The sequence below is a fragment of the Chelonia mydas genome, chromosome 4 (genome assembly GCF_015237465.2).
Source record: "Chelonia mydas isolate rCheMyd1 chromosome 4, rCheMyd1.pri.v2, whole genome shotgun sequence".
NCBI lineage: Eukaryota > Metazoa > Chordata > Testudines > Cheloniidae > Chelonia > Chelonia mydas.
The window spans coordinates 91,752,572-91,769,127 of record NC_057852.1 but is presented as its reverse complement, the minus strand read 5'-3'; the positions used below and the strand labels follow the sequence as shown (position 1 = coordinate 91,769,127).

The 16,556-nt window shown below is 44.1% G+C and overlaps 1 protein-coding gene across 16 annotated transcripts in view; it reads right to left on the bottom strand.

The window, feature by feature from the left end:
• Positions 1 to 16,556, bottom strand: part of FRYL (FRY like transcription coactivator) — a 387,869-nt gene that overhangs the window by 58,499 nt on the left and 312,814 nt on the right. For all 16 annotated transcript variants that reach the window (XM_037897819.2, XM_037897820.2, XM_037897812.2 and 13 more), the window contains 2 exons: positions 5,207 to 5,383; positions 1,387 to 1,590 (listed from right to left, as the gene is read on the bottom strand). In XM_037897819.2, the coding sequence (XP_037753747.1) occupies positions 1,387 to 1,590; positions 5,207 to 5,383 (381 nt within the window). The remainder of the gene's footprint in view (positions 1 to 1,386; positions 1,591 to 5,206; positions 5,384 to 16,556) is intronic.

Below are 16,556 nucleotides of genomic sequence, written 5' to 3'. Positions count from 1 at the left end.
AATTTAAATGGGGCACTAATCAGGATAATTTAGATAGTTCTTTGCTACCTATGAATAGCTATGTTTGATTTCTGGCTCTTTTTACAGCTTTTTTTTTAAAAAAACATAGTTGATGGTAAAGTGATTATTTCTGTGCTATCATTTTATGTATACATGATCAATTTAGTGGGTTTTTTTTTAATTTGGGATGGGGTAGGGTAGACAATTTTTTGTAATAATGAGAAATCTTGTAATACTTAAATGTTTACTTGGATTAAAATTATTGTAATTTTATTAAAAGAATAAATAAAAATAAAAAGTTGTTTTGATTCCACACCCACTCAATCCTTTGTTTCTCTGCTAAGGATGAAAATTTAGTGCCAATTATGATTGTGGTTTTTGTGATGTGGATACCTGTTCCCAAAACTGTACCAAGACCTTGGAATTTGCACTACCGAACAAGAGGGAAAAGGCTTTATATCCCATTACAAAGTCCCTAAGTTATCCTATCTCCAAAGGTATAGTTTATGTCTTAACCTATTTTCAAAATTTAAAAATGAAAGATGATCTTAGGTGGTATATCAACACCTAACTGCAAGGGAAGAAGACCATAACAGGAAGATCATTCTTTTCCTACAAGAAAAACTACTACTGACAACCAATATTTGTTTTCACATTACAAAATCATCTAGAATATCATCACAGATTTCTCTAGTATGAATATTTAGACCTGCAAATAGCTGCACTGGAGAAAATTTAATTTAATCCTGTGATAATTTATACAAATGAGACATAAATAGGAAGTAGTATTGCATTAGTCTATTTTATATAGTACATAATGAATGAGAATGGAACAGATTAGCAATTTTAAAGGTGGAACACTAATAGAAGTCCCATAAGACCTGTGGCTGTTATTTATTTTTGCACTTCAATTATTTCAGCTTGCAAATGAGGAATCCAAGCTTTCTTTTGTCAAAAACTACAAAAACATAGATCTTGTATTTAAACAAGAATAATCTTTATAATGTTTTTTAAAAATTGTACTACATATTTAATGAGCATTGACGGAAGAAAGAACACTGCACTGGAACCTCAACAGTAATGTATCTACTGCTGATAGAAGAGCTCTTTTGCTGAGTTGAGACTGTGAACTCACTTCACAGGCTTCAGAAATGCCTCCCCAAAAGCTGAACTGCACTAGTGCAGCTGCATCCAAGGCTTTCTGCGACTATGGGTGGAAGGTCTGAGCAGTATTTGCCTCTAAAAGATGCAGGTGAAGATTTAAGTTTGCAGCTGTCAGTTTTTATAACAATGGCATGAAAAATGTTCTCGTTGATAGACTCATTTAACTAAAGCTTAAATAAACTTGGGTTATAAACTGATTCTTTTCACAGAAGAATGACTTACCATCTGTGATCGGGATAATATCTGACTTGCAGTCAGTGCTGCTTCCTCTTCTGAGGACTCATCAGTATCCTCCTGATTGGTCAAATTCAAGCTGGGTGTGCTACCAGAATACTGACATTCTTGAAGGGATGGTGTGTCTCCCTTGTCAATACTGTCGAGTGAACGCCTACGGACTCCCCAGTTGAAGTTGTCCATACTTTCACCCTGTAAAAAAAATAAAATCAAAAGGAAGTTTATGCTAAATATCTCAAATATATAATAATGAAATGATCACACCAAGACAACACAGAAGACACAGGAATACTGAATGCACTGTGAACAGAGTTTCAATCAGCCCTTCAATTTTATTGTAATTTTAAATATATTAAGTGATTTTTTACTTTAAAAGATTAAGATATATGGCAAATGATCTGCAATTCGCATAAAATGAAGTATGATTCTCAAATTTCTCTCGGATATCTTGTATTGGGATCTCACTAAATATGTTGTCTACAATCATATCTGTACCAATATTACATGTATCTGACTACAAAGCACAGACTAACACACCACAGACAACAACAGATTAAACAAGCCACTGCACCAGGCTGCAACTTACCTGCAGCTCCTGGTTAGCAAAAAGGAAAACACACATAATTAGAAAGAACGAGGACAAACACTTAAGATACACTATAACCAGGGGAAAAGGTTCTATTATGTATGATTTGCCAACTGTAGAAGACTGATTCAAGCTCTGGAAAAAGCTTTAGTCAAAAAAGCTAAAAAAATTTTAACTTCTCTTTTCATGTAAAATTGGTTATGAGACAAAACACTTAAAACAACATGTCATGGTACATTTTCCTTGGTGTAACATATAAAACAACTGTTTAAACAAGCAGTGAATGAAATCCTTGAACTTCAACACAGATGAAATCTTAAATTGACTTTAACTGTCCACATTCAGTTGACAAAACATATGAAGTCATAATTATACTCATATTGGAGGAAAACTTTGACATATTTTTAACCAGACATTCTGAAAGATATTAAGTACTTTTCAACATCAATATTTATGAAGAGGACCCTAAACACCAACGTATGGATCCTCCCTTTTCTCATTTTCCAATTGAGATATGAAGGATGGTGTGTGGTTTTGAGCGAAATCTATATTTTAGTCACCATTTTTCCATTCTAAGTGGACAGGTAAGATCTTTGGCTTCTTCTGGGGCCTTTATCAATCCTTCAATGATATAGCCAATAAGATTCCTTAAGAATGGTTCTCTCAACCAGCCCACAGGTCTAGTCTCCTCAAACTTGACAATACCAGTTCCAAAGTTACTCCAGCAACTGGTTGTCTCTCATGGAGATTCAAAATGTTATCAGTATGCAAACATGCATATTTTCCAACTTTTTCTCAGTGATTTTGTTTGCTCCAGAGAAGCGGACAGAGTATTTGCATGCAAACGTAAATGAAGAGATAGGGATTAAAGCACTGAAAACATCCTTAAACTAATCTATTTTTCCCTCAGACTGTTAATATTACTAACATTTAAGTATTAGCAAAAAAGCATGCAGGATATTTTAATATAAATTCTAATATAAATTACTATATTTCCATTATGTCACATATAAAAGTGATGTCCTAAACTTAAAAATGTTGTGTTTTTGTTGGTTAACTCTCCATATCATATACTGGTAACAGGCAGTGCACAATTTGACATAGGGCTGGGTGAACTGGTTGAGCTAGCATAAGAACTGGCTGTACCTCAGCCTGATCTATTAAAATTGACATTGAACCACATTTTGAAGTTCAAGAAAAGCAATACGTATGCGGCCCACAAACCCTTCTGTTTTTTAGATGTTAAAATTGTAGGGCCTGCAGTTGTGGCCACTTTTCTATTGGGTCTTAATGCTTTTGAATCTACCTCTTCTCAACTGTTCACTTATTCTCAGTTAATTTAGGGGATCAGATATAGGACAAAAGGGAAGGCCACAGAATACCAGAGACCTGGTTGGTGTGTGTGGGCATACGTGTACTGGACAAGTAATTTGCCCCGGGGACATGAGAATCAGCAGAAGGGAGAGATGTAAGGCGCTGGAGGCCTCCGGGGAAGGGAGAAGAAATCAGGAAAAAAGAGATCAGGAGCCTGCAAAGAGGGATAGAGAAACCAGGGATGCAAAGAGAGAGCATCTCAAAGTTCAGATGAATATCTAGGCTTTTTTGAACTCATCTGAATCTAAAAACCTTCCAAGGTTCTTAATTAATTTAATATTTTGTAGGTACTATAATAACCAGATGTAACAAGGGTGAATTACAGACAGTACAGATTTCTTTTTTCACTCCCACTCCCTTCTTTTGGGGGTCAGTTTAAGACCTTTAAATTATGTTGTGTGCATACAATGCCTAACACAAAGGGACCATGATCCACAGTTGGGGTCTGGAGGCTCTACCACAATACAAAAAATAAACAAATATGAATTATTATTATTATTACTGTTAACTTTTAAACCTTTTATTACCTAATTTCATTACTTTAACAGAATGAAAAATGTGAAAAAAGAAAACAAATGCACAAAATCAGATACAATATGAATGGCAAAGGCAAGGGCAGCTTTATAAACGTATAAATATATATAAATATAAAACTTGTGTGATAGGGTGTGTGACGGGGCAAGGCCAGATGGCTATAGAAAATAGTGGGAGATAGATATATTAGCTCCAGGCTAAACAAATCCCTGGTACCAGGTTAACTGAAATGGAAGCTGCTCCAGGTCAATTAAGACACCTGGGGCCAATTAAGAACTTTCCAGAAGGCAGGGAGAATGCTAGGTTGATTGGGACACCTGAAGCCAATCAGGGGCTGGCTGAAACTAGTTAAAAGCCTCCCAGTTAGTCAGGTGGGTGTGCATGTCAGGAGCTGTGGAAGGAAGTTGCACTGTTGGAGAGGCTGAGTAGTACACACCGTATCAGGCACAAGGAAGGAGGCCCTGAAGTAAGGGTGAAGTGGAGCTTGAGGAAATGAGGGCTGCTGTGGGGGAAGTAGCCCAGAGAATTGTACATGTCATGTTTCTAAAAGGTCAGCTACCATAGCGGATACTATTAGGGTCCCTGGGCTGGAGCCCGGAGTAGAGGGTGGGCTTCTCCCCCCCACCTTTGCCCCCTGATTAATCACTGAGACTGGGAGACAACAGAGACTGTGCAAGGAAGGATAATTTCTCCTCACCTCCCTTGCTGGCTTATGATGAAAATGGCTCAGTAGACTGTGACCCTTGTCTCTAGAGAAAGAAGGGTTACGTGGAGGGTCACAGTGAGCCTCTGATGCTAGCGAAATCCGCCAGGAAACGCGGGACCCACAGAGGCAAGGACAGAGCTTTGTCACAGGTGGGATAGTCTGACAATTCATTGAGATAGTATTCCATTTCAGTATAAACTATTGCTATCTTACTACTTGAAATTCTGGAAATGTAGAAACGCATGAGTACCTAACATTGCGTGCATTCTTAATATGCTATTCCATCGCACCAGACAGCATTCTTACACAGTGGGCAAAGCTTCACAATCTTAATAACAAAATCTTATGCTGTCAAAATTATTATTTCCCTGGCTACAAAACATATTCTTACAGAATAAGTGGGGAGTTAAACCCACCTTCATAAAAACAATTGGGACCTGCATCGGACATTGCAAAATTTGTAGTCAAGGTTTTGTTTTGATGGAAATCAAAATCAGTGAAGTTTTGGGACTGCTGTCCAATCCTTAATATTGTACCAACATAACCCAGCTTTTAAAACATTCTAAAATAGAAACTCCAATTCTAAAAAAGAAAGTCCAGGGTCTCACCTCTGCATCTTCCAGCTCAACATCTAAAAAGTCAAAATCTTTAAAAACTCCAAACTGTTGTTCACTGCTGTTATCTTCCACAGCCACTTCCTCCTCTTGAATTACTTCTTCTGCTGTTGAAATAAGGCTTGTTTGTTGGTCCCCAACTTCCAAGTCTTCATTAGAAGAAAACACAACCTACAGAAATAGATAATAATGGAAATAAACATGGTTTAAATAACGTTAAGAGATAACATACAGGGAAGTCTATGAGATGGAAGATACAGTGTTACTAGAAGCCTTTACTCTTAAACTATACAATATGTAATTCTCCTGGCAATGCATATAATTAACTGGGAATTTGAAAGATGCAATAAGGGGAGAAGAAACCTCCAGGATTTAATTTCTGGAACCAGGAGATAAACAGATATTTAAGGCCAGAAGATACTACTATGATGATCTAATTTGACCTGCATAACACAGGCTACAGTGTTTCACTCATTAATTCCTGTAGTAAGCTCAATAACTTCCACTGAAACTAAAGCATATCTTTTAGAAAGATACCGTATTTTGATTTAAGTGATGAAGAATCCATAAAAGATGGTTACTTATGTGCATTGCAACTGTTATTCTTCACAATGTGGGTGCAGACACGTATTTCTCTCAGGTATGCACGTGCCTAGGGCACTGAAGCCAGAGAACTTTGCTTAGCAGTACCTGTCACGGTGGCACTTGCAACCTGTGGCCCTTGTAGCCCCTCCTGTGGCTACATAAGGGTAGTGCCACCCTGACCCCCTCTCAGCTCCTTCTAAGACTGGAGATTCCAATGCAGAGGGGACCGAGTGCAGGACGTGGAATACACATCTGCACCGACATCTCGAAGAGCAACAGTTACAATACAGGTAACAGTCTTTTCTTCTTTGAGTGGTTGCAGATGTGTTTTCCACTCAGGCAACTCACAAGCAAGTTCTGATAGGTACTACAGTTCGGAGTCTGCATAAACAGTGACTGCACAACTGTTCTCCCAAAGCTTGCACCTGACCTAGATGTTGCAGTAATAGCATAATGTTTGGTAAAAGTATGTACAGAAGACAATGTAGTAGTCCTGCAAATGTCCAATACTAAAACATCTCTGAGAAATGCGACCAACATTGCTTGGGCTCTTGTTGAATAAGCCCATAATGTTTGTGGGGACATAGTTTGAGCTACTCCATAAACTGTGATAATACAGGAAGTTACCCACTTGGAAATTGTCTGTATGGAAACCAACAGACCTTTCATGAAATTCTATTAGGAGACAAAAAGTCGAGGTGATGAATGAAATGGTTGAGTCCTTTCCAGACAGAACACCAAGCACTGCCTTACGTCTAACGTATGGAAATGCTCCTCATCTACATATGAGTGCAGCTTAGGAAAGAATATAGACAAGTAAATACCTTGGACAAAAACTCTGGATGTTGACTTAAGGACATTGTGTCTTTGAACTAAGTATATGAAGGTTCTGCCTTTAAGATTTGTAATTTGCGGACTCTTCTTGTTATAGCAACAAGAAAGGCTGTCTTTTTGGGAGAGGAAAAGACAATGGACAAGTTGCTATTGGCTCAAACAGAAGACCCAGGAGGGTGGCTCGTACTGTACTAAGGTCCCACAATGGGACCATTTCCTTCACAGGTGGACAATACCTTTCAGAAATCTCACTACCATGGAGTTTAAGAAAATCACGTTTCCTTGGATCACAGGATGGAATGCCGAGATTGACGCCATGTAAACCCTCAATGAGCTAAGAGCCAGATCCAAGGACTTCCAATGTAACAGGTAGTCCTGAAGACCAGCAATGTCCTGAAGACCAATGTCCACGTTGGACATTGATCAAACTGAAAAAAGCTTCCATTCAGCCAAATAAGTAGACCTAGTAGATGGTTTTCTATTATTAAGCAGGATCCTCTGAACTGCTTCTGAGCAGTGCCTTTCCTCCTCATCGAGCCACGTACACCATGAAGTGCAGATTGCTCAGTGCCAGATGAACAATCTGGCCATGGTGCTGAGGCAGCAGGTTGGAAAGGAAAAGAAGAGATTTGGGAGGTTGAACAGACAGACTGAGAAGTTCAGAGAATCAACATTGCTTTGGCCAAGCTGATGCAGTAAGTATAAGTTTGGCACAGTCCAACTTCACTTTGAGAATAACCTGAGAGATAAGAGGGAAAGGCATACATCAGGTATGTTCCCCAGTTCAGATGGAAAGCATTGGTTAGAGAACTTGGACTCAGTCCCACTCAGGAACAAAACTGACGGCACTTCTTTGTCCTTTGTTGCAAATAGGTCGAGCAACAGGATGTTCCATTCCCTGAAAATGGACCTCATTATGCTGCTTTTTTGAGACAACTTGTCGCTGTCCACGGAAGTCCTGCTGAGATGGACGGCCAACTGGTTTGGGAGCCCAGTAAGCGTACTGCTAGGCTATGATGTCTTCCCTTGATGCAAAAGTGCCAAAACTTTACTGCTCCCTTACAAATCTGATGGAAATGGACTCCAACCTGCTTGTTCATATAATACATTGCAGTGGTTTGTCGATGAGTATGTGAACTGCTGCTCCCCTGATCTGATCCCAGAAGACACACCATGCACTGTAAATGGCTCAAAACTCCAGTAAGTTGATATGAGATGAGGCTTCCTGCTCTGACCCCAAAACCTGAACCTTTAATGTTCTTAGCCTTGGTCTACACTATGAGTTTAGGTTGAATTTAGCAGTATTCGGTCGATTTAACCCTGCACACGACCAAGCTTGTTTTGTCGACTTAAAGGGCTCTTAAAATCGATTTCTGTACTCTTCCCCGGCGAGGGGAGTAGCGCTAAAATCAACCTTGCTGGGTCGAATTTGGGGTAGTGTGGACACAATTCGACTGTATTGGCCTCCAGGAGCTATTCCAGAGTGCTCCATTGTGACCGCTCTGGTCAGCGCTCTCAACTCAGATGCACTGGCCAGATAGACAGGAAAAGCCCCGGGAACTTTTGAATTTCATTTCCTGTTTGGCCAGCATGGTGAGCTGATCAGCACAGATGACCATGGAATCCCAGAATCGCAAAAGAGCTCCAGCATGAACTGAATGGGAGGTACTGGATCTGATCACTGTATGGGGAGAAGAATCCGTGCAGGCAGAACTCCGTTCCAAAAGATGAAATGCAGTATATTTGCCAAAATCTCCAAGGGCATGATGGACAGAGGCTACAACAGGGAAACACAGCAGTGTTACGTGAAAGTTAAGGAGCTGAGGCAAGCCTACCAAAAAACAAAGGATGCAAACGGTCGCTCTGGGTCAGAGCCGCATACATGCGCTTCTATGAGGAGCTGCATGCAATTCTAGGGAGAGCGCCTACCACTACCTCACCACTGTCCATGGACACCTGCAAGGGGGGAGTCTCATGCAGCAGGGATGAGGATTGTGTGGATGAGGAAGATGAGGAGGAGGAGGTGGTGGTTGAGGACAGCGCACAGCAGGCAAGCGGAGAATCCCTTCTCCCTGGCACCCAGAAACTGTTCATCACCCTGGATGCAAACAACCCTGCCAAGGCGGGCTCCCGGACCATGAAGCCGGAGAAGGTACCTTTGGTGAGTGTACCTTTGTAAATATAATACAGGGTTTAAAAGCAAATGTGTTTAATGATTAATTGCTGTGAAGACTTGGGATGCATTCACGGCTAGTATAGCTACTGGAAAAGTCTGTTAATGTGTCTGGGGATGGAGTGGAAATTCTCCAGCGACATCTCCATGAAGCTCCCCTGGAGGTACTCTAAAAGCCTTTCAGAAGGTTTCTGGGGAGGTCAGCCTTATTCCGCCCTCCATGGTAGGATACTTTTACCATGCCAAGCCAGTAGCAATTACTCTGGAATCATTGCAGAACAAAGCATTGCAGCGAATGGGCCCGGGCTTTGGTGCCATTCAAGCAACATTCATTCTTTATCTCTTTGTGCTGGTCTCAGGAGAGTGATGTCATTCATGGACACCTGGTTCAAATATGGGATATTTGTTTAAGGGGACATTCAGAGGTGCCCGTTCCTGCTGGGCTGTTTGCCTTTGGCTGAAAAGAAGTCATCCCCGCTGTTAGACATGCGGTGGCAGGAGGCCCGTTCATGCTGAGCTGTTCGCATTCGGCTGACAGGGATCTTCCCTGATACTAGCCACGCGGGTGGGGGGGCAGGGGTGAAGCGATCATCCCAGAGAACTGGGTGGGGGAGTGGGGGGGGGGGTTGTGTTGTATTGTGCTGCACATTCACCCTAAAATCACAGCCCCTCCTTTTAAATGGCCAACCCAACAGGCTTTGATTGGTATGGGACAGGAGGGTGCTGCTGTTTGAAACCGTTCCCACATGTTATGAAGGTTAAAGGAGCCGAAACCCTTTGCCTTACCATGGCTGCCTGCAAGCCAAAGTCTGTTGCCCAGCTGAGCATGTGTGATGTCTCACACCAAACTGGCAGGCACTCAATATAAGAGGCAAAATGTGACCTTGTACCAAAAGGACATGTGCTACGTAATGTGAATCGCTTGATTCAGTGTGAAATAGTCTTCCGTTCTCTAAAATGTATCTTTTTAAATACTACTCTCCCTTTTTTTCCTCCCGCAGCTGCAAATGTTTCTACGCTCCCCCATCATCTCTGTCCCAGAGGCTAGCGCAGATCAGAAGGTGAAAAAACCCACACTCGCGATGAAGTGTTCTCAGAGCTCATGCAGTCCTCCCGCACTGAAAGAGCTCAGCAGAATACGTGGAGGCAAACAATGGCAGAGACCAGGAAAGCATTAAATGAACAGGATGAGAGGAGGGAGGAGCACAATGAGAGGAGACAGGATGCAATGCTGAGGCTAATGGGGAAGCAAAGTGACATGCTCAGGTGCCTGGTAGAGCTGCAGGAAAGGAAGCAGGAGCACAGACCGCCGCTGCAGCCCCTGTATAACCGCCTGCCCTTCTCCCCAAGTTCCATATCCTCCTCACCCAGATGCCCAAGAACATGGGGGTGGGAGGGGAGGGCTACGGGCACCCAGCCACTCCACCCCAGAGGATTGCCCAAGCAACAGAAGGCTGGCATTCAATAAGTTTTGAACTGTAGTGTGGCTTTGTCCTTCCCTCCTCCCCTCATCCACCACCCCACCCAGTGCTTCCCTCCTCACGCACCCCTCCCGGGCTACCTTGCGAGTTTTCCCCCTATTTGTGTGATGAATTAATAAAAAATACATGATTTTGAAACAATAATGACTTTATTGCCTCTGAAAGCGGTGATCCAAGGGGAGGTCGGTTGGCTTACAAGGAAGTAGAATCAACCAAGAGGGCAGGTTTTCATCAAAGAGAAAAACAGAACTGTCACACCTGGCCAGTCATGAAACTGGTTTTCAAAGCTTCTCTGATGCGCAGGGCACCCAGCTGTGCTCTTCTAAATCTCCCTGGTGTGTGACTGTGTGTAATCGGCCGCCAGGCGATTTGCCTCAACCTCCCACCCTGCCATAAACGTCTCCCCCTTACTTCCAAAGATACTGTGGAACACACAGCAAGCAGCAATAACAATGGGAATATTGGTTTCACTGAGGTCTAACCAAGTCAGTAAACTGCACCAGCGAGCTTTTAAACATCCAAATGCACATTCTACCACCATTCTGCAGTTGCTCAGCCTATAGTTGAACTGCTCCTTACTACTGTCCAGGGTGCCTGTGTATGGCTTCATGAGCCATGGCATTAAGGGGAAGGCTGGGTCCCGAAGGATAACTATAGGCATTTCAACATCCCCAGTGGTAATTTTCTGGTCTGGGAAGTAAGTTCCTTCCTGTAGCAGTTCAAACAGACCAGAGTTCCTGAAGATGCGAGCATCATGCACCTTTCCCGGCCATCCCACGTTGATGTCGGTGAAACGTCCCTTGTGATCCACCAGTGCTTGCAGCACCATTGAAAAGTATACCTTGCGGTTTATGTATTGGCTGCCAAGGTGGTGCGGTCCCAAGATAGGGATATGCGTTCTGTCTATCGCCCCACCATAGTTAGGGAACCCCATTGCAGCAAAGCCATCCACTATGACCTGCACATTTCCCAGAGTCACTACACTTGATAGCAGCAGCTCAGTGATTACGTTGGCTACTTGGATCACATCAGCCCCCACAGTAGGTTTAACCACTCCAAACTGATTCCCGACTGACTGGTAGCTGTCTGGCGTTACAAGCTTCCAGAGGGCAATTGCCACTCGCTTCTCAACTCTGAGGGCTGCTCTCATCTTGGTATTCTTGAGCTTCAGGGCAGGGGAAAGCAAGTCACAAAGTTCCATAAAAGTGCCCTTACGCATGCGAAAGTTTCGCAGCCACTGGGAATCATCCCAGACCTGCAACACTATGCGGTCCCACCAGTCTGTGCTTGTTTCCCGGGCCCAGAATCAGTGTTCCACGACATGAACCTGCCCCATTACTACCATGATCTCCAAACTGCCAGGGCCGGTGCTTTGAGAGAAGTCTGTGTCCACGTCCTCATCACTATCATGATCGTGTTGTCGTCGCCTCTTCGCCTGCTTTTGCAGGTTCTGCACATACTGCAGGATAATGTGTGAGGTGTTTGCAATGTTCACAACAGCAGCGGTGATCTGAGTGGACTCGATGCTTGCCATGGTATGGCATCTGCAGGAGAGCAGAGTTGCAGCGGAAGCGGTGGATGACGACGGATGCCACGAGAATAGATATTTATACAGAATGACGAGAGGACCTGGGAGGTGGATTCATGGCACCAGGAGAGCAGAGTTGCAGCGGAAGCAGTGGAGGACGATGGTTAGCACCGTGCATATTTCCCGAGGAAGAACACAAGTATCCTGGAGCACACAACAGACAACATAGAGAAATTCGCTATTGAGACAAGAGCAACAGAGCAGAGTTTTAGTGGAAGCGGTGGATAATGATTACGGTTAGCAGTCCTACTGCACCGTCTGCTGACGGCAGTATAGTGTCTGCACGGAAAAAAGGCACAAAATGATTGTCTGCCATTGCTTTCACGGAGGGAGGGGCAACTGACGACATGTACCCAAAACCACCCGCGACAATGTTTTTGCCCCATCAGGCATTGGGAGCTCAACCCAGAATTCCAATGGGCAGCGGAGACTGTGGGAACTGTGGGATAGCTACCCACAGTGCAATGCTCCGAAAGTCGATGTTAGCTACGGTACTGTGGACGCACTCCGCCGACTTAATGCACTTAGTGTGGACATACGCAATCGACTGTACAAAATCGATTTCTAAAAATTGACTTCTATAAGATAGACTTAATTTCGTAGTGTAGACATACCCTTAGATGTGCTCCTTAACCTAGTGTGGAGGCATCAGTCACCAAAGTGGACGATGGGCAAAGGGAACACTCTAACATACATTATTCTGTTCTGCCCACCACTGTAGAAAGTCCAGAATCTCTGGAGGCAATTGGACAAGCCTGTGACTTGCAGCTAGAGGGACAGACCAACTTCAACCATGCCTGAAGAGGATGATGATGCAATCTTGCATGCTGAATCACATAAATGCATTCAGCCACATGTCCTAGTATCTTTATGCATACACAGACCTTGGTTAAAGAATGAGATTGGAGATCCAGATAAAGGCACCAAATTGTCTGGAATTGCTTGTGTGAGAGAAAGACCTTTGAATTCATAGACGTGAGAAGGGGAACAAAGAACTTGATTTTTTTAGATGGAGTCAATATCTACTTTATTTTGTTGAAAAATCACCCCCAGTTGATCTAAGCGGTCCAGTGTGAACTGGACATGACTAAGGACTTGTTCTTTAGATCTGCTTCTCACCAGCCAATCATATAGGTACAGGAAGACACGAATTCCCCTCCTTCTGACATGGGCTGCTACTGCCTTCATGCATTTGGTAAAGACATGTGGGGCTGATGACAGGCCAAAGGGAAGAAACATGTACTGATAGTGTTGATTGACAACAAGGAATCTCAAGAACTTCCCATAGCCTGGGAAAATCGTCACAGGGAAACAGGCATCCTGAAGATTGAGAACAACAAACCAGCCATTGTAATTTCAGGCGGGAAGAATAGTAACCATGAGAAATTTGCTGAGACTGCTGAGATTGAGGATCCATCTCACCCTCTACCTTGGACTTGGGGATCGGGAAGTACCAAGAGTAGAATCCCTCTCCCTGATGAAGAGGAGGAGCCTCCTCTATAGCTCCTAGAGCATACAAAGGCCAAACCTCCGAAGAACCTGCATCATCCTCCTCTTCAGGCATGGTTGAAGTTGGTCTGTCCTCCTACCTGCAAGTCACAGGCTTGTCCAATTGCCTCCAGAGATTCTCGACTTTCTACAATGGTGGGCAGAACAGAAGGCTCATGAGAGGAGTCCTTGAAAAGGGATAGGTAGGGAAGTAGAATTGGGGGGATAGACAGAAATTGTATGGTGTAACCTAATCCCACAGTGCTTAGGACCCATCTGTCCATAGTTATTGTTTCCCAAGAACTGTAGAAGTGAGACAGTCTATCTCCGGACTGATGAGACAGGTCTGAAACGTTCACAAGTGGTATGCTGTTCTTGATATAAAAGTCAAATAGGTTGCTCCTCCCTGAAGACGGAGGAGAGGCTGATTGAGTAAAAGTAGAGCCAGAAGATCTTTGCCTCTTTAATTTATGTCCATTTCCAGAGAAACTTTGCTACCTAGCAGGGTAGGACAACTGATGAAAGTATTGCTTAGAGAAATATTGCTGGTGATGTTGTTCACCTGCAAAATGACATTCTTATGGCCTGGGCGTAAACACTTAAAGACCATAAAGTAGATCTGTAGTCCTTAAAAGAATGTGAAGTCTAGACAGTTCTCTCAGAAAACAAAAACTGACTGAACGATAAGTTCTCTATGGCCTGTTGAACTTCAAGAACTATGCTAGAGTTCTATAGCCTCGAGGCCCTTCTCATCGTCACAGCTGAAACCATAGATTTACATGAAACATCTGCCATATCCAGTGCTGACTTTAAAGACATCCTGGCCACCAAACGTCCCTCTGTAATAAATGACTCAAACTCTTCCCTGGAGATTCACGGAACTTATCCATAAATTTGGACATGGAGTCCTAATTTATAAAGTCTTATTTAGACAATAATGCTTGCTGGTTGGCAATGGATTTGCCATTGGATTTGGATTGGATTGCGTGGATTTGCAATGATCAGGTTGAATACACTTTTCTCCCCATCAAATCTAACCGTTTAGACTCTGTCTTTAGTAGATTTATACCTCCCCGCCAGACTCTCTTAGTTTCTGCAGTCACAACCAGGGAATTAGGAGGTGAATGCAAGAAAAACCACTCAAAAAAACACTCCCTTGCATGAGGACGTTGTCAGGATGGGTCGTGGGCAGACTGTGTGCACTGGTTAGCTATCAAGTTGCAATCAGGAGTCGAGTAACAGGGCTGAGGGGGAGCTGGGTCACAATGCCAGGAAGTCTGGGTCAGGCACCAAGTTGCAGGCGAATAGCAGAGTTGGGGTGAACTGGGTCAGGATATCAGGAAGTCAGGATCAGGTGCCAGGTTACAGACAGCAAGCAAATAGTTGAGGACCAACCGGAGTCAGAAGCCAGAATCTAGGGTCGACAGCAACAAGGTCTGGAATGGAGGCAGGCAGGCAGGCAGTGTTGTTGCTCAGAAAGATCCCCATGATGAGTTTCTGGTTTAAATACTAGCATCAGCCAATCAGTGGGATGTGAGTGGAAGCCATTCAGGCCCTGCTGGGCAGTACTTTCTGCAAAGCCTAGCTCAACAGCGTCTTCCAGTGGAAACCCTAGTGTAAGCTTCCAGTGGCAATGTGGAAGTGTCAGCAGCCCAGAACCCGCATGGTCCCAGGTCAGAACACATACCTACAGGTGCTATAGATGCTGGCATATTCCACAGAGATTTGGCAGGTTTCAATATCACTTTATGTTTAGGGAGAAAGACTCTCCCAAGAGTTGAGCATTGAAGAACAGCCATTAAATTATGGGTGTTCTGAACAAACAGCCCGAATACCCAGTGACGATGTCATTCATCTCCTCTGGTACTGGAGATGAGGACTCAGGCCCCATAGCATTATCTGATGAAGAGGAAAAAGAGGGAAGCAGAATCACTGGAATCTCATGTGGTCACATATGTAACTGTATCAAAGGTTCAGGCTGTACCAGGTCAGAGGGAGCTCCCTCAGACTGTAGCTCTAGAACAGGTGGCCCAGGTGGAGACACCCCTGGAGGAACAGATGATCTGGCCCTGGAGTGAGTCGATGATTGGGACCTTGCCAAATGAGAAACTTCTTAGGGATTCCAAGGAGGTCACTAGGGATAGGGATATGAGATTGGTGGCTAGTAGGAGCTAAGCCCGGATGCTTTTTCCCTACTGCGGGAGCAGTAGTGATGTGCAGGAGGTCTTGACAAATCTCCGAGAGCAGTATCGCGAAGGAGATGGAGAGATTTCCACACTTGATCCATAAGACCCTTCCAAGTAGTCTGGCAGTAATGAAGGAGCCACTCCAGATGGAGCCAATAAATGGCCCACGTCATCTTCAGTCCACCACGCCAGCCTCATTGGCACCGATGACGGTACAGTCGAAGGCACTTTGAATACTGGTACAAGCATCATACACACACACTACTGAAATGGGCATTGGAACTGAAGAAGTTGGTATCAGACCCGCAGATGCAGAGTGTTCTAAAATTGTTGTCGGTACCAAAAGTAGCATTTGCACTGTCAGTCCTCTCAGTACTGAACAGGAAGTCAGCAGTAACCCATGAATGATGGGTATGACGTGATGCAGACAACAGTGCCATCAACAATAAGTCAGCCACCAATCCAGGAAGTGCCAAGGACACCGAAGACAAAGCCACCACAGTCAAATGTTCTTGAATAAGTGGTGATTCTCGAACAGACAGGCACAGCAAGTCCACTGCTGTCTGATACTTCCCCACTTCTGCTCAGTATTCGGCTGTTTATATATTCATGTTAACCTGAGCCACAGCCAACTCACTGGGAGTTTGTGTTCAGTTGGGTAGCCATGTTAGTACTATGACAGAGGATTTCAAACTTTTTTTCTGGGGACCCAGTTGAAGAAAATTGTTGATGCCCGTGACCCATCGGAGCTGGGGATGAGGGGTTTAGGGTGTGGGAGGAGCTCACGGCTGGGGCAGACGGCTGGGGTGTGGGAGGGGGTCAGGGCTCTGGCCTGGGGGGTGCAAGCTCTGGGGTGGGGCCAGGGATGAGGGTTTGGGGGGGGTTAGGGCTGGGGGTTGGGGTGCAGGAAAGGGTTAGGGCTCTGGGCTGGGATGGGAGATGAGCAGTTCGGGGTGCAGGAAGGGGTTCTAGGTTTGGGGGGCTTAGGGCTGGGGCAGGGGGTTGGGGC